This window comes from Orcinus orca, chromosome X (assembly GCF_937001465.1).
Source record: "Orcinus orca chromosome X, mOrcOrc1.1, whole genome shotgun sequence".
NCBI classification, from domain to species: Eukaryota; Metazoa; Chordata; class Mammalia; order Artiodactyla; family Delphinidae; genus Orcinus; species Orcinus orca.
This window is the reverse complement of record NC_064580.1, coordinates 130933717-130950666: the sequence shown is the minus strand read 5'-3', so window position 1 is coordinate 130950666 and position 16950 is coordinate 130933717. Positions and strand designations below refer to the sequence as shown.

The following is a 16950-nucleotide window of genomic DNA, read 5'->3' as shown; positions in this document are numbered from 1 at the left end:
GTCGCTCTGGTACCAAAAGCCACCTCCTCCCTCTCTAACCCGCGGACGCCCAACGGCGCCTCGCCCAAGAGGCCCCCCAGAGTGCGCCCCTGTCCCTGGTACTCCCTCCGCTGGAAGCGCGGGGTCTCATGAGTGTGGGGTCCTGTCGGGCCTCCACCACACCGACTCTGACCTGACTCAGAGCCCAGGCGCCTCACAGCTCTTGGAGGTTGGCGGGGACAGAGGCCCAGGGAGAGCGGCAGGCACGTGTCCTTCAGGCTAGAGCAGGAGAAGGAACGTGCAGGGGTGGGGGGTGGGGGGATGCGGGGCAGCCGGGGGAGGGGGGCCCACCTGGGGGACTCGGGAAAGAAGGGGCCTGTGCAGATCTGCCAGACACATGGTACGCAGTTCTGTGGATGCTCACAGCGTGGGGGGGAGGGGCGCCAGGTTCCTGCCGCCCACCCGTCGTCCCTCTGCTCACTTGCACGGCTCTCTGGACGGCCAGGGCCACGCTGCTGGTGTCTTCAGCACCGGTCTCAAAATACTGGGCTCCAGCCCCGCACAGGGACGGGAACGCCGCCGGCTCTCACCTCGGGATTGGGACCCAGGGCTGGGGGCCACCCGTAAGAACCTTAGAACCCTCCCCATAGCAAGGCTCCTCCTTGCCTAGGCATGAGGGAGACAGAGTGCCAGGAAGGCAGGGGATCCGCAAGCAGGCAGGCGGCTGACACCAGCGCAGCTGGGCCCACGGCTGGGACCCCCCTCCGCAGGCACGAGGGAAGGCGGAGGGTGGAGGGGCACAGCAGCCACAGGGCACACCAGCTGCCGGTCCCCCGTGCTGTCGGGACCAGCGCACAGCTGCGGGAGCCGCAGGGGCGCCAGGCCCCTGTCCCAGGGCTGTAGGACACTCCTGGGCTGCTGTCCCTCCTTCCGGAAGACGGGGCGACGGACCCTGAAGGCCAAGCTTCCCTGAGCCCCACTGGGAGCCCAGGGTCCCTGGAACGCCCCCTCCACATAATTCTTCCGTTGGCTGGGCAAGCAGGTGACAGTTCGGCCAGCCTTCTTCAGAGCACCTGACCTAATCAGACAGTCACAGAGCCGTGAAGTGAAAATCAGATACTGGTGCTAGAAGATACACCTGGAGAACTCGGGGGTGTGACGGCGGAGAGGGCCCAGGATGCCCCCTCTTGCCTGGCCTTCGAGCTGCCGTCACTGGGGCCAACAGGTCAGGTGCTGAGGGGCTGGTTCATCAGAGAGGACTTGCCCCGCTGTGGGGCCCAGGTCAGAGGAGCCGAGGCGTTCAGCCAGTTCCAGCTGCTCTCTCCTGCTGCACCTGGGCCCGCGCCCCGCCCTGTCCAGCCCCCTGCTGGACCCCCCCGCCCCCCGTCCCGGACCTTCCTCCTGCCAGCTCACCCAGCACTTCCCACCGGGAGGATCTTGAGCGGAGGCTGCCCAGCAGAGGGGCTCCGCGGGACTCTGCCGCCCAAAGGTGGGGTGGGCCAAGAGTCAGGGCGCAGCTGGAGGCCGGGGTGGAGTTGCAAGCCGGCCAAGCCCAGCCCCCGCTGCGGGCTCTGCCCCCAGGCCCGGGCGGAACCCCGGGGAGGAGGGGTGGGTGGGGCTAGGCTGGGTCAGCTGAGTGACAGTCACGCGACCGCGACCAGCTCGGCTCCGAGCGCCTTCCTGGAGGAGAGGGGGGGACGAGCGGGAGTCTCCGAGTGTGGCAGGCCAGTGGTGTGGGACCCGGGAGGGGGTGGGGGGGAGGGCTTGTCCTGGAGGCGCCCCAGGGCGGCGGGGTCAGTCCTGGGGCGGGTCTGGGTCTGGAGGGCAGACCCGCACAGGGCTGGGTCCCGAGGCCTGGGGGCCTGGGGGACCCAGCCCTGGGGTCCACTCGAGCCTGGGGTGAGCTGGGGCACCAAGGGGCCCACTGAGGAGGCTGGGACCCGGAAAGATGGGGAGGTCTGAGGGGGAGCCGTGCCTCCAAGTGCAAGTTTCCCAGGACATGGAGAAGGAGAGAGAGACCCTGCAGGCCTGGAAGGAGCGGGTGGAGCACGAGCTGGATGTCGTGGTGGCTTTCTGGTTGGAGCACTCCCACGACCAGGAGCACGGGTGCGCCTCGCCCTGCTCGGGCCCTGGGCGGGGTCCCTGCCCCTGCTGAGTCCCCACCTCACTCAGCTGACTCAGGCCTGCTGGGCTCGGCTAACGCTGCGTGGGGCCCACAGGGGCTTCTTCACGTGCCTTGGCCGTGACGGGCAGGTGTATGACGACCTCAAGTACGTCTGGCTGCAGGGGAGGCAGGTACGACAGGGGTACCCGTGACTTGCCGTCATCCCGGCCCCGAGGACTGGGCCGCTCCCGACGTAAGCCGTGTTTCCTCCACTCCCCCACAGGTGTGGATGTATTGTCGCCTGTACCGCAAGCTTGAGCGCTTCCGCCGCCCTGAGCTTCTGAATGCGGCTAAAGCAGGTGCCCCCTCCGGGTCCCCATCTCCCCAGAGGCCGCTCCAAGTCACTATGTAGCACGCGTGCTCCTGGGTGCCTAGTTCTTAGAGGGGTCTAGAAGCAGCAAAGGGCCCGGTATGCTCGCAGGTAGGGAGGAAGGGGGAGGCGGTGGCATCCTCACCCAAATTCTAGCAGGCCACCTTCCCGACCAGCAGGTGGCGAATTTTTGCTGCGTTATGCCCGAGTGGCACCTCCTGCAAAGAAGTGTGCCTTTGTGCTGACGAGGGACGGCCGCCCGGTCAAGGTGCAGCGGACCATCTTCAGCGAGTGTTTCTACACCATGGCCATGAATGAGCTGTGGAGGGTGACAGGGGACGCGCAGTACCAGGTGCATGGGAGGAAGGCTGCCCTGCGTGTCTCCGTGCCCTCGCCTGTCCTGGGCACGGCTGCCAGAGCATTCCCATTCAGCATGCGAGCCCCTCCCTGGGTCCTGCGTGCAGGGCCGGGTCTGTCGTCACCGTCAGTCCTTACTCTGGGCCCCCACAGCCCAGGGCTGCTGGTGACACCCCCCCCTTGTTGCACTGTACTGTCACTGTGCGTATACAGGTGAAGGAAAGTGCAGGGTTCATTGCGAGCCTCCAAGCAAGGGGAAAGGGCAGGTCTTGCTCAAAAGACCCTAACTCCCCGATGGCTTCCGGGGAAGGGCTTTTTTTTTTTTTTTTTTTTTTTTTTTGCGGTACGCGGTCCTCTCACCCATTGCGGAGCACAGGCTCCGGACGCACAGGCTCAGTGGCCATGGCTCACGGGCCCAGCCGCTCCACGGCATGTGGGATCTTCCCGGACCGGGGCACGAACCCGTGTCCCCTGCATCGGCAGGCGGACTCTCAACCACTGCGCCACCAGGGAAGGGCTTTTGAAGGCAAGGTGAGGGAGGGGGTGGCGGGATACCTGATCAGCTTATGGACGTTCTTCTGACTGCTTGGTGGTGAGGTAACCAGGTGGTATTTCGGGAGGGAGTCAACATCATCAGCCTTCTGGTTCCAGTGGTCTGGGGTCTACACGCCGGTGGTCAGCACGCCCTTACCTTCTTCCGCCCGGTGGGGGTCTTAGTATCTGCAAAACAACTCAGGGATATGACTCAGGGTATGATCTATAGCCCCTGAGGAGTAACTAAAGGTCCATGACTCTCTCTTACGGCTAAACTATTATTATTTTGTGTTGCTTATCTGTTTTCCTCTGCTTCTGCATTTTCTCACTTCTATGATTATATTTGCTCTTTGGAACTCGGGGAAGGCCTTGGAGGCTAAAGCTTTTCTACAGACAAGAGGCGGGGGACACAGGGGCTCTACCCCCCAGAAGGCTCTGCAGGGTCCTGCTCAGTTTCACAGGGATCAATCCGTGCCCTGCCCTGGCCGGGACAGGGCCGCTCCCTCCTCCCTGGGCCCCCTCTTGCTTTCAAACGTGACCTCACTGTCTGGGAATGGTCTACGCCCCCAGAGTGGGAGCCCTAGCCCCCAGCCCGGGGCCAGGCCCAGAGTAGGCCTTGGTGAAGGTGTCCTATGAGTGGCTGGGAGCACATGGTTCTCCCACCCCAGGGCTGGGGACCCAGCCGGTCGGCACCTGGGGTACCAGACTAGATGGGATGCAGCCTCAGCCTGGGCCTCCCCTCATCCCTCCCCAGAGCGAAGCGGTGGAGATGATGGATCAGATCGTGCACTGGGTGCGGGAGGACCCCTCTGGGCTGGGCCGGCCCCAGCTCCCTGGGGCCCCGGCCGCGGAGTCCATGGCAGTGCCCATGATGCTTCTCAGCCTGGTGGAGCAGCTCGGGGAGGCCGACGACGAGCTGGCGGGCAGCTACGCGGAGCTGGGGGACTGGTGCGCTCGGAGGATTCTGCGGCACGTGCAGGTGGGGGCAGGGCAGCGGGCGGACGGCGGCCGCCAGACAGGGCCTGGGGAGCTGGGGGGCAGGGCGACCCCCTACGCCCCACCCCCGGGGCGCCTCCTCCGCCCGCACCCACCCCCGGAGCCGGGCGCCGGTGGCTCCCTTTACAGACTGGGGAGATGGGGCGAGGTGCGGCCCAGAACCCTCGGGAAGGGAAGGAGGGCCCCGGGGGAGCCGGGGTGGGTGCCAGAGCCCCAGGCACGTCAGGGAGCAGGAAGCCTGGCCGGACTCAGCTTCGTCCCAGGCCTCTGCACAGCCCAGTCCCCCCGGTCTCAGCCTCCGCTCAGTGCCTTACGCTCCCCACGTCAGGGGCCCAGGCCCAAAGCAAGGGTTAGGACAGGTCCAGACCCTTGGGAGTGAATCGGCTCCTCCTCCAAAGGCCCTCCGAGTGAGGCCACCCAAGCCTGCAGATCAGGAGGGAGGGGGCGTGGGAGGGCGCGTCTTTCTTGTTGGATGATGGGGCGGGGGTCAGGGGGTGCTGAAGGCCAAGCTACCTTCTACTCCTCCCTCGGCAGAGGGGTGGGCAGGCTGTGCTGGAGAATGTGTCAGAGGATGGCGAGGGGCTTTCTGGCTGCCTGGGGAGACACCAGAACCCAGGTGAGGGGCGGGGTGGGCTGGGGGGCGGCCCGGTTGGAGGGGGGCGCTCAGCCTTGGTTCTGGACTCCAGATGCAGGGAGTGCCCTCCTCCCTCCGCCCTCAGCGCACCGAGGACCAGGCAGGGGAGGAGGGACGGGCCTCCCACACTGGCGTGTCAGCAGCAGGAGGGTGACTCTGGGGCAGACCGGCAGGGCTGGGGGGCTCAAAGCAGGCCCCACAGTGGGGCAGAGAGGAAGGGAGTCAGCGGTCAGCACAGCGCTTGAGTCCCCCGCCTGGGGGAGGACACGCGGCCTACCTTACCCGAGCCCTCACCAGGCCACGCGCTGGAAGCTGGCTGGTTCCTGCTCCGTCACGCCGTCCGGAGAGGTGACCCCAAACTTCGAGCCCACGTTATCGACAAGTTCCTATTGTTGCCTTTCCGCTCTGGATGGGATCCCGACCATGGAGGTCTCTTCTACTTCCAGGATGCTGACGGCCTATGCCCCACCCAGGTGGGAATGTACCCAGGGCTACATGGTACTAGCCTGTCGAAGGCTTTCTGCCCAGGGAGGTGCGTGTTGTCATCACCCATTTCAGAGAGGGGGACCCGGGGCTCAGAGGAGTGAACCTGCCTGGTGTGACCCCAGTGGGAAGCTCGACTCCTGTGCCGGTGGCCCTCAAGCTCACATGCACAGGGAGGCCGTGAGGGAGCGCAGGCCATGCCCACGCGGAGACACATGGCCCTTCATCTTGGAAAGGCTCTCTGAGTGACCCTAAGGCATCAGCAGTGGGAGCAGCCGGGGTTGCGATTCCAGGGCTCAAGGGGCGCCCACCCCAGCCCTGCCCTTTGGGAGGGGCCGCTTGGGCTACATCTGCCTCAGGAAGCTAGTCGCGATCTGATGGGCGGTTAAGGCCCCCAGAGGCGTTCGTCCCGTGGTTAAGCTCCAAGAGCTTGGGCCAGATGGAGTCTGAGCCAGGGCCCGAAAGATGGGGGTGACTCTCCTGCTGACAGGGGTGGTGGAGTGGGGTCCAGGGCTCTCAGATGCCTGCCTCCGCTCTGCTCTCAGCTGGAGTGGGCCATGAAGCTCTGGTGGCCGCACAGCGAAGCCATGATCGCCTTCCTCATGGGCTACAGTGAGAGCGGGGACTCCGCCTTGCTGAACATCTTCTACCAGGTGGCCGAGTACACTTTCCGCCAGGTAAGTGCTGCTTCCTGGCCTCAGCGGTGTGGAGGAGACCGCAGGCACGGCACACCCCCTCCTTCCCCCCCTCGCCGGACGTGTTCCCTCAGTAGGTCTGAGAGTTCCTGGAAGTCCCGGCCCTGGTGCCCTCCGTTCAGTCAAGAGAGTGGCCCCTGCCCCACTGGAGCTCACATTTGGTGCTGGTGGGACCGACCATAAACAAGTAAACCAGCAAACACAGATGGTGATGAGAGCTCTGGGAAATAAAGCAAGGTCAGGGGACTGGGGGGCTAGTGGGAAGGAAAAAAGCTGGGGCTTCAGGAGGGGAGGCCAGAGGGCACTAGGCGAAGGCAGGGAGACCGGGCTGTGGCTGTCATCCTGGCTAGTGAGTGGGGGCCTGGCCCGGGGTGGGAGCTGCAGCGGCTCAGGGGTCAGAGTGTGGTCGAGCGGGAGAGGTGTGTGCTGGCCACGTGAGGCAAGGTAACCTTGGAGTACAGAAGGAAAGGACAAGAGGGAATAGGCAGGCCCAGCAAAGGAGAGAGAATCATCTGCGAGGTAGGGAGGAAGCCAGCCCCCCCCGCCCCCCCGCAGAGGCCCAAGTGCCGTGAGCAGAGCGATGAGCTGTGCCAGCTGCTGCCGACGGGCACCTCGGGCGCTGAGCGTGACGGGGAACGAAGGAAGATTCCCGATGTGTTTCTAAAGCCACGACTCACTCCATTAGTAAACCCCAGTACGGGAGGCATTACAACAGGGGGGTCTTATTCTGAGGTCTGTGGGCTTTGAAACCTGAGAGAAAATTCCACCGTTATTTGCACTAACCTCTAACTGAAATCCAGCTTTCACGTCCATCATGAATGAAAGCAGTGAACCACAGTATTAGCAGCGTCCGACTTTGTCACCAGTAAATTCCAAATGTGTTCATGTTATGCTGTGGTTAGAGAGGCATCTCCAAGTACTGCACACGCTCGTCACTGCTTCCAAAGACGGGAGCCACAAGACCAGAGGCGATATATGTTAAGATTGAATGCGTTCATAGAGAACATGTGTTCGAGGTGATCGCTCTTAACCGCATAAAGTGAAATTTAAGGAATACATTTTCAAGAAAGAGAGATTGTACTGAACAATCACAAAAGTTATAAACAACAGGTAATTCACTATGCACTAATCGTCCTAACAATACAGAAAGCAAAAATTCAGACATCCATGGAAAGGCTGGACAGGAAAACAGTCAAATCCTTTGTTATCTTCCCGTGTCATATCCAGTAGTCGAATAATAAGTAAGGACATGGGTAATATCACTGGGAAGATAGAACGAACAGATACAGAACTAGTTTTACCCCCTATGAAGAATACACCTACTCATAGGTCCCCATTTAAAAAGACATTTTTGGTAGTGGACTTCAATGTCACTGATTTCTTCTATGGTCCTTCTGAGAAGGGGTTCCACTCAGGTCTCTATCTGGGGAGGAAGGGCCTAGGCCAGGGCTCTGAGGTCTATCCTGGAGCATCTGGAAGGAATTGGGCAGGAGAGAAGCGAGGAATTTGGAAAGGGTCAACAGAGCTGCTGGGCAGGGGCAGGCTTCAGGTGGCTCCGAGGGAGGGGGAGATGTGTTTGGGACCTGTGGTGAGCAAGGGAGAAGTCAGACCTCTGTACGGGATATCTACAATGTAGCGCTATCTACAATCTCATCCACGGCAAGACAGTCCTCTGAAGCAGGGAACAGGAGCTCCAAAGGAATAACTTGTTACAAAGTTACATGGCAGGTCAGCACTTCCTCAGGGTTCCGTTTCTTTTTACATTGTTATTTTTTTAAATTATATTTATTTACTTTTGGCTGCGCTGGGTCTTCGTTGCTGCGCGCGGACTTCTCACTGCGGTCGGTAGCACCGGCTCTAGGCGCGCGGGCTTCGGTATTTGTGGCGCACGGGCTCTAGAGCGCAAGCTCAGTAGTCCGAAGCAGGGTTTTTGTTTTTGTTTTTGTTTTAAATTCCATCTTGCAAGGTTTCATCTCACAGCCTGCGGCCCCTTCCCCAGGTGGGGTAACTAGCTGCAGACTCAAAACTCCACCACCACCCCGCCACAAGAAAAAGGAAAAGGAAAAGCCCCTTGCTTTCATATTTGTCCAGGAGGCGGGACCTCATTTAAGAGCACTGATTCTGGAGTCGGGGGTCAGCCCGGGCTCTGACCCCAGGTAGCGGTTTAGTGGGACCGGTGAACGCCCCTTTCCCAGGCCTGTGGCATCTGGGCGGTTCCTGCAGGCGCTGCCTGTCACTGCCTCACTGTTATTGCAGTTTCGCGATCCCGAGTACGGGGAATGGTTTGGCTACCTGAACCGAGAAGGGAAGATCGCCCTCACCATCAAGGGGGGTCCTTTCAAAGGTGAGTGGGGGAAAGAGCGGGGCCCAGGGGCTCGGGGCACTCGGCTGCCCACGGCCCTCCCAACCCGCCGTCCCGCCTCTCCCCGCAGGCTGCTTCCACGTGCCGCGGTGCCTCGCCATGTGCGAGGAGATGCTGAGTGACCTGCTGAGCCGCCTCGCCCCGGCCTCGGCCCCGGCCCCGGCCCCGGCCCCGGCCCTCAGCGCCCGGTCTCCGCCCGCCGACCCCGCCCGCCGAGGCGCAGAATAAAGCCAAGCCTGCTCCACTGCCCGTGTGTGTGAGCGTCTGTGGGGTGTCGGGTGGGGGACCAACCGCCGCCTTTGGCTGGAGGGCACCTGCTCGCCCTGCCAGTGACCCGCCCCGCGCGCTGGACCCTCCCACCCTGCCAACAGGCCCGCCCCGCGCCGGGGCCCGCCCGGCCATTGGCCCGGCCCGCCCCGCGGAGCGGCCCCACCCCGCCCTTGGCCCTCCCTGCGCATGGCCGAGCGGCCGGGAGGGCGGGCCCGGCGGGCGGGCTCGGCGGCGCGCACTTCCGGCCGGTGGCCGGGCCCGGCGCGCGCCTCCTCTTCCGCCGCCGTCCCCGCGATCCTGGACCCACATCCAGATCCAGATCCAGATCCAGCCCCAGCCCCAGCCCCGGCCCCAGCCCCAGCCCCAGCCCCGGCCTGGCAGCCCCGGCGTCGCTTCGGAGCGCGGTGGCAGCTGACTGCGCGTTCACGACCCGCTGGGAGCCGCGAGCCCCGCCGCCGTTATGAACATCCGCAATGCAAGGGTGAGGGGCCGGGGCCGGAGGCTGTCCGCGCCGCGTGGGAGCGGGGCCCGGTGGCCGCGTGCGCGTGCTCCCGATGGGCCCGGCCGATCACCGGGCTAGCCGCCCTGGGCGCCCTCGGCCGCGCCCGGCGCGGAAAAGTGAAGGCCACGTCCCCGTGGGGCTGGATCTACCCGAAGAGGAGGCCGGGGGAGCCAGGGGCGCAGGGCCGGGGCTGCGAACTCCTTCTTTCCGGATGTCGGGTTTCCGTTGGATGGTGTCGGGGAGCTTCCTGGAGCTCAACGTTCATTCCTGGAACAGTCAGTTTTTGCACAGCGGCTGTGGGCCAGGCCTGTGCGGAGACAGATAGTCCCAGCGCCCGCCCAGCCCTGTGGGGGGGCGGGGGTCGCTGAGTAGACAGAGCAGGGTTCTAACACGACCGAGGCCTACTTAGTCACCGCAGCCCCCAGCCTGACTGCATTCCACTGCCGTCCTCTCCCGCAGCCAGAGGACCTGATGAACATGCAGCACTGCAACCTCCTGTGCCTGCCCGAGAACTACCAGATGAAATATTATTTCTACCATGGCCTTTCCTGGCCCCAGGTGGGCAGCTGTTGAATTTGGGGATGAGGGAAACCAGGCCAAGGAAATTCCACCCTGGGTCGGCTTGGGATGAGCCGGCGAGGTCGCGCAAGGTCGTGAAGAGTCCGGGGGGCGCATGGGTCAATGAGGCCCTGAGTGTTTCCGGCTGGGGTGGCGGGAGATGGATAGAGGCGCCTTGAAGAGGGCCGAAGAACAGGGCCAAGGTAGGGGCAGTATTCCCACCTGTGTCTGTCCACTTCTTCTGGGTTAAGGAAAGGGGGCACGGTGTGATGTGGGAAAACCAAGCCACTTGGCCTGGAGGTCAGGAGCTGTCACTGAACTCGCTGCCCGATGGGCTTCTGTCTGTCATGCACACAGCGACAGGCAGGCGCTGGGGCCAGGTGTCCGATAAGGGCGCCTCCAGCTCTGACAGGAACTTGTTTTCTGCCTTCTCTTTCCTCCGTCACCCAGCTCTCTTACATCGCTGAGGATGAGAATGGGAAGATTGTGGGGTATGTCCTGGCCAAAATGTGAGTCACCAAGGACGGAGGGACAAGCCTGGTGCCTGCCGTGGGGGTGGGGGGAGGAGGGACACCGACACCGCACGCGTCTGATGGCTGCTGCCTGGGTTGGGTTGGGTTTGTTTGTTTCGTTTTGTTAATTAATAGACTGTTCGTTTAGTGCAGTTTCCTCTCACATTAACATCTTGTGGCAAATTTGTTACAATGGGTGAACCGATGCTGTTACATTATTGCAGAAACCCATAGTTACATTGTTTTACTCTTTGAGTAGTAGTTCTACACTCCATGGACAAAGGTATAACAAGTATCCGATACTATAGTATCAAACAGAGTAGTTTCACTGCCCTCCCTCCCTCCCTCCCCTCTCCCCGGGAACCACTGATCTCTTTACTGTCTCCATACTTTCGCCTTCTCCAGAAGGTCATATGATTAGAATCATACAGTGTGTAGCCATTTCAGACCACCTTTCACTTAAGTCATATGCATTGAAGTCTCCCCCCACATCTTTTCATGGCTTGAGAGTTTTTTTTTTTTTTTCCCGGTACGCGGGCCTCTCACTGCTGTGGCCTCTCCCGTTGCGGAGCACAGGCTCCGGATGCGCAGGCTCAGCGGCCATGGCTCACGGGCCCAGCCGCTTCGCGGCACGTGGGATCCTCCCGGACCGGGGCACGAACCTGTGTCTCCTGCATCGGCAGGCGGACTCTCAACCACTGCACCACCAGGGAAGCCCGAGAGCTCCTTTCGTTTTAGCCCTGAACAGTATTCCACTGACGCTGCACATGTCTTTTGGCTGCTGCCTGGGGTTTGGAGAGTCCTGGCTCTCCCCTGTCCCGGGACTGGACGCACTTTGGGGTTCACGCCTAGCCCCTCTCCTTTCTTCTTGCTCTAGGGAAGAGGACCCGGACGACGTGCCCCATGGACACATCACCTCGCTGGTGCGTAGGGCCCACCCAGGGTCTGGTGGGGGCGGGGGCGGAAGTTAGTTGGAGCCGCCCCGAGGTCCCACCTTTCTCCCACCAGGCTGTGAAGCGTTCCCACCGGCGCCTTGGCCTGGCTCAGAAGCTGATGGACCAGGCCTCCCGAGCCATGATCGAGAACTTCAATGCCAAATACGTCTCTCTGCATGTCAGGAAGAGGTGGAAGCCAGGGCCGAGGGAAGGGGGGTGGGTAGGGGGATACTGTCTGTTTTGTTGGGTCTTTTTTGAATTTTATTTTATTTATTTTTATACAGCAGGTTCTTATCAGTTATCTATTTTATACATATTCGTGTATATATGTCAATCCCAATCTCCCAATTCATCCCACCACCACCAGCGGGGATACTGCCTCGATGTGGATCCTGGGCTGCCTTGGCTTTTGGAGAAGATCGGGAAGTGGGCTTAGTGGGGAGGGGGACCGGGAGGAGGGGCAGGACCTGGACGTGCTGTCCCTGCCTGGCCTCGTCTGTACAGCTCAGCAGTGCCTTATTCCCCTGCAGTAACCGGGCCGCTCTGCACCTCTATTCCAACACCCTCAACTTTCAGTAAGTAGATCTACATTTTTCTCATGGAGTGGGATGGTCCCCAGGTCTGGCTTATCCAGGTGGCTGAGATGGGCTGTCCGTGGAGGGCCCACTGAGACAGCGTCAGCTTCAGCTTGGTGGGGGACGAGGAGGGACTGTTGGGAAGGGAAGTGGCCTCCGGGCTGGGTATTTGAGGCAGGATCTTTGGCCTGGATGCAAATGCCTCTGGTGGTTGACAGTTCTAGGGTCTTAAGGCTGGCAGGGTGCCCAGGTCTGCATACACACCGCCCAGTGCAGGCTTGGCCCCTGAGCTGCTCGGGCTAGGGGCCACGCTGCCTGGTAACGACCACCAAGAACAGAGGCCCAGGCCGCAGCACCCCTCCCCGGTTCCAATTGTTAGGCATACGAGCCAGCCATGCATGCCCAGGAAGTGACGGGGAGCAGGGCGGGGAGGGGAGGGGAGGGGAGGGGACTGCCAAATTCAGGGCTTCAGTTCACAGGAAACCACAGACACAGATCCTTGGTGGCCAGGTTAGGGACGAGGGGCAGTGGCAGGATGCCAGTGGTGGGGGGGAATAAAGGAGCTGGGTGCTACTTACTGTTGGAGAAAGCAGAGGGAAGACCATGTTGGAAATGTCTCCCAAAGGGTCCTTGGGGGGGGCAGTGACACCCTGCCCCACTAGCAGATGATACCAGAAGGCTGAGGAGAATTGCCCCCGATTTGGGTTGCCCTCCTTCTCTCCACCTGCTGCCCCCAGGATCAGCGAAGTGGAGCCCAAATACTATGCAGATGGAGAAGACGCATACGCGATGAAGCGGGATCTCACCCAGATGGCCGATGAGGTAAGAGTCCTGCAGGTAAGAGTCCTGCGGGGCCAGGGCCGCGGTCCCCAGTCAAGGCGAGCAGGGGTGGCCTGGGACAGTTGGAGGCTGCGTGGCCGGGAGTCCTGGCCCTCCTCACCTCAGCTTCCGTAGCTGGCAGGCGGGGAGCCGGACCTCGGCAGGGCTTTAACGAAGGCCATCGGCCCAAGATTCCATTCTCCGAGGAGGAAGCCCGTCCTGCCCAGAGGCTGCTGTGAGAGGAGAGGGAGGAGGCCCCTGGACGTGCTGAGAGACGCGGGGCCTGGGGACGGCTGTGGCTGGCCTCCAAGGCTCAGGGGCCAGACAAAACCGGGCTGAAGAGAAGTCAGGGTTCTGCCCAAGGCTCCTCGGGGGCCCGGGCCGTTCAGAGGGCTCCACGGCAGCCTCGTGAGGGAGCCGTAAGCACCTCCACTTTACAGGACAGGAAACAGGCCCAGAGGGGACAGTGCCAGGGCTCCCCGCTGGGAGTCGGACTCAGTCCTGTTTCCTGCCCTGGCTCTGCTGCCTCTCATCCTGCCCCCCGCCGCCAGCAAGGGACAAGGCACGGGCAGCAGGAGAGGGCCTTCGTGGTCTAGAGACTTAGGTGCTGTCTCCTTACTCCCGTTTCTCCCCGGGCTCCTGGTGGCAGCTGAGGCGGCACCTGGAGCTGAAGGAGAAGGCCAGGCACGTGGTGCTGGGCTCCATCGAGAACAAGGTGGAGGGCAAGGGCAACTCGCTTCCGAGCTCGGGAGAGGCCAGTCGTGAGGAAAAGGGCCTGGCTGCGGAGGATAGCGGTGGAGACAGCAAAGACCTCAGTGAGGTCAGCGAGACCACAGAGAGCACCGATGTCAAGGACAGCTCAGAGGCCTCTGACTCAGCCTCCTAGAGCCTGCACATGCTTCTCTCCCTGCCCTGGCCTGCCCATCCCATCCTCACCCCGAGAGGTTTCACAATAAACTTCACCCAGTGGCCTTGGGGAGTTTACCTGTGCGAGCGTGCACATTTTTGGGGGTGTGTGTATGCCCCTCTCTGGCTCTTCTGCATCCCTGTGGATGTGGACCTCACATCCTTTTGGCACAGTGCTTCCTGCCAAGCCCGAGTAGAAGGGAAGAGCTTTGTCGGGGCTTTGGAGATGTCTGATAGCTTGGAGCCATCTTTGGGTCCCGGGGGAAGGGAACCCTGGAGTTCTGGGAGCCTCTTCCGAGCCCTGCTCTGCCGCTGCCTTGCCAGGTTCCAGATGCCTGAGTCCAACTGCTCGCTGAGCTTCTCTACCAATGTCTGATCTCGGTAATGGCCCAACCAGCTACCCAGTTGCTCGAGCCCTGGCAACTGTCCTTGATTCCTCCCTCCCCTGCAAACCAAAAGCGAATCCTGTCTGTTCGATCACCATGATACCCCTTGAATCTACTTCCTAACCCAAGCCTTCATTTGAAAATAATCGGTGGGCTTGCTTTCTAGCATGGTTTTACATTTACAGAAGTGAGCAGATAGTACAGAGTTCCCGTGGACCGCCCCCCGTCCCCCTCAGTTTCCCCTATTAATTTTTTTTTTTTTTTTTTTTGCGGTACGCGGGCCTCTCACTGCTGTGGCCTCTCCCATCGCGGAGCACAGGCTCCGGACGCGCAGGCTCAGCGGCCATGGCTCACGGGCCCAGCCGCTCCGCAGCATGTGGGATCTTCCCGGACCGGGACACGAACCCGCGTTCCCTGCATCGGCAGGCGGACTCTCAACCACTGCGCCACCCGGGAAGCCTCTCCTATTAATATTTTGTATCAAGTGTTAACATGTGTTTGAGCCAAGATTGATACATTGTTAACTACAGTCCACAGTTACATTTCCCTCTGCGTTGTACACTCCCGTGAGTTTTGACGAATGCATAATGTCATTTCATGCAGCCTGTAAGCCCTCTGTTTTTCATAGCTTCAATTCTAACCCTAAAATTGGCTCCTGTGCCTTTCATCACTGCCATTCCCTCTGGCTGCAGCGCCATTGTTTGCTGCTCCTCATCCCTGGGCGGGCCGCCTGGGCCGCCCACCTCCCAGCGGAGCTCAGCACTCCTTAGCTGTCACTGTACCTTGTGCGCCTGCTGCCGCAGACGGCACACTGCTCCTCTGCTACGCAGAATGATTTGCTACGGAGCTCCATCCGCTCTCTGGCTGGCGCCTGCCACGTGACCAACTAACAGCCGGTACGCTAGTGAGCGGGCCGGAAATAGGAAGATGCGCCTGCGCGCGCCCGCTAACGCGCGGGCTGGCGGGGGGAGGGAGGCTGCGTTCTGATTGGCTCAAATCTCGGGCTTGCTGTCGGAGGCGGAGCCTCGCCCCGCCCTCCGCTCCTGGCTTCAGTCCCTTTCGGTTCGCAAGCCGCGCCGGGCTTCGTTCCCAGGCTCTGATTGGTACGGCGGCGGCGGGGCTGGGCTCCGCGCGGCGGGCGGGGCGGGCGGGGCGGGCGGGGCGGGCAAGGGGGAGAGCATGCGCGCTACATCGGCCGCGCCCCAGCGCTGGCGGGAGGGAGCCCGCGGAGGCTCCCACGGTGCCTTGCGGCACACTCCTTCCTCCCTCGTCGGGCCCGCCCTCTGCTCTCCGCGTCCAGCGTCCCAGGAGGGCCTGTTGACGCTCGGCCGCCCCCAGGCGGTTGGGTTTTCTGGGCGGAGGCGGGAGCTGAGGCGAGGGCGGAGGGCAGAGAGGGGAAGCCGCAGGCCCGACTGACCCTTGGGGCCCAGCACTTTCTCCTTCTCTGCAGGACCCGGCTCTGGGAGGGGCCGCTTCAGTAGCTAGGTGCCGAACAGAGGCTGGAAGGCTGAGGGTGGGAAAAGCAGGAACTCCTGTTCCCTAGCCGTGTGACTGGGGGTGGGCTCTGGGGACGTCTCCCCAGGGGATGAACCTATACACAGAGGTGCACAACCTGGACCCCCGTTGTGAAACTTCTCCTGGAAAGCTCATTTGTGGGAAAATGGGAGTGGCCTCACTGTCCAATTCATGCTCTCATCTGACGTGGACATCTGTTAACAACCTCCCCATTGATCTCTTCTCCCTCTGGTCCATCCTTCACCCAGCAGACCTGACCACGTCAGCCCTGCGGTCACCCCTCAGGACCAAGTGTTCACTCCACTTGTCAACAGGCTTAGCAAGGCCCCACAGATCTGATCCTGCCCTTCTGCACCATTTAGATTCTTGGAAGGGGAACAATAGAGCTGAGGACAGAGCAAGCAGTTCGGCCTTAAATGCCAAAGAAGCGTCCTAAAAGCCAGGGCTAGTCACTCGAGTTTTGACACCAGTGGCTGAATGGGGCTTCACGTGAGCATTTCTGGAGTCCTAAAGTAAAACGACGAAGGAGAGCATTTGAAAGTAGACGCCGACACCAGTTCAGCCGCAGTTTCCTGCGGGCTTGAGCCCTGTGCCTGGCTCTGCTGAATGGGGGAGGAACTTTGGGCGACCAGTCAGGGCTCAGATAGAGGGTAGGGGGCAAGGTGTGTGGTGTTGGGTTTAGCCGATGAGGGGCATGCCTTCCTGCTGGGGTCTGGCCTGCTCCCAGGCCGAAAAGCCCCAGTGCCCCGTGCACACACTGCACCTTAGAGAAGGGCCTGGTACTGGGGGTGGGGGGCAGGGAACTGAGGAGGTATGTTTTCCCCTTCTGGGTGAGCGAAATGCTCACAGTTGAAAGCCAGGAAGTACCTGCGCAGACTCCCCTCCCTCCCACAGCTGCAGGTCAGGGTCACGTGTGCCCACATTTGCACAGAGCCTGACTTGGACATCCACGCACACACATGCCCGGACCCCTTGCACTAGCGCCTACAGGCCCGCCTCCCCTGGGCACGAGCCCAGAGCCTAACTGCCTTCGCCCCCGTCCCCACCATCTATACCCCAGGGATTTCCCTCCCACCCAACTGAAGACAGTTGTCCAGTCCGGCTGGTCAATTGCTACCTGCATCCTGCCTTCTCAGTGTACTGGAGAAAAACCTGTCGGCCTGGCCTGTGACTTCGAGTTGGTAGAGAGGGGTGAAGGGAAACTCCAGCACTCCTGTCTAAGAGAGGCCCCAAGACGCCCCCAGGCTCAGTAAGGCCTTACTCTGAGAGTGAGGGAAGAAGGCTGCCCCTCCCCAGTCCCCTGGGCCTAGGACAGCAGGTGCAAGCTGCCGGGGAAAGGAGGCAGAAGAGTCTCTTCCGGCAGCAGGAAGTGGTAACCACCTATGGGGCAACAAGGCTTGTTCCTTCCCACAGGGCTGAGCAGAAGGGGAACCTTAGCCCAAGCCTGCTCTCTGACCT

The 16950-nt window shown here is 61.6% G+C and overlaps 2 protein-coding genes across 12 annotated transcripts; both read left to right on the top strand.

Moving 5' to 3' along the window:
• The first annotated feature begins 1601 nt into the window (after positions 1-1601).
• RENBP (renin binding protein) lies at positions 1602-8759 on the top strand. 4 transcript variants are annotated; one of them, XM_049705063.1, is made up of 11 exons: positions 1602-1704; positions 1968-2085; positions 2199-2274; positions 2367-2442; positions 2633-2805; positions 4099-4323; positions 4875-4956; positions 5272-5447; positions 6003-6134; positions 8409-8496; positions 8585-8759. In XM_049705063.1, the coding sequence occupies exons 2-11, from the start codon at positions 1979-1981 to the stop codon at positions 8740-8742; spliced, it is 1293 nt and encodes a 430-aa protein (XP_049561020.1). In that variant the 5' UTR covers positions 1602-1704; positions 1968-1978; the 3' UTR covers positions 8743-8759. The 4 variants fall into 4 exon arrangements, 3 of the variants coding, with proteins under 3 accessions (XP_049561020.1, XP_033273575.2, XP_012394801.2); XR_007474912.1 differs by lacking the exon at positions 1602-1704 and adding an exon at positions 7789-7880 and having other exon boundaries at positions 1744-2085; positions 8585-8633; XM_012539347.3 differs by lacking the exon at positions 1602-1704 and having other exon boundaries at positions 1745-2085.
• Positions 8760-8816: 57 nt separating this feature from the next.
• Positions 8817-13669, top strand: NAA10 (N-alpha-acetyltransferase 10, NatA catalytic subunit). Of its 8 annotated transcripts, none has more exons than XM_033417690.2 (8): positions 8817-9265; positions 9696-9844; positions 10295-10353; positions 11234-11279; positions 11365-11480; positions 11822-11866; positions 12604-12688; positions 13335-13669. In XM_033417690.2, exons 1-8 carry the CDS (start codon positions 8971-8973, stop codon positions 13569-13571), a joined length of 1032 nt encoding a protein of 343 aa, XP_033273581.1. In that variant the 5' UTR covers positions 8817-8970; the 3' UTR covers positions 13572-13669. The 8 variants fall into 8 exon arrangements, with proteins under 8 accessions (XP_033273581.1, XP_049561021.1, XP_033273576.1 ...); XM_049705064.1 differs by having other exon boundaries at positions 11579-11866; XM_033417685.2 differs by having other exon boundaries at positions 11576-11866.
• The last annotated feature ends 3281 nt before the right edge of the window (positions 13670-16950 follow it).

Coding starts and splice junctions, on each gene's coding strand:
- RENBP (XM_012539347.3), top strand. CDS start 1,928: ATGGGGAGGTCTGAGGGGGAGCCGTGCCTCCAAGTGCAAGTTTCCCAG. Junction 2,806..4,098: donor CAGGGGACGCGCAGTACCAG/GTGCATGGGAGG, acceptor ATCCCTCCCCAG/AGCGAAGCGGTGGAGATGAT. Junction 8,497..8,584: donor CAAGGGGGGTCCTTTCAAAG/GTGAGTGGGGGA, acceptor CTCTCCCCGCAG/GCTGCTTCCACGTGCCGCGG.
- NAA10 (XM_033417685.2), top strand. CDS start 8,971: ATGGCCGAGCGGCCGGGAGGGCGGGCCCGGCGGGCGGGCTCGGCGGCG. Junction 10,354..11,233: donor GGGTATGTCCTGGCCAAAAT/GTGAGTCACCAA, acceptor TTCTTGCTCTAG/GGAAGAGGACCCGGACGACG. Junction 11,280..11,364: donor ATGGACACATCACCTCGCTG/GTGCGTAGGGCC, acceptor TTCTCCCACCAG/GCTGTGAAGCGTTCCCACCG.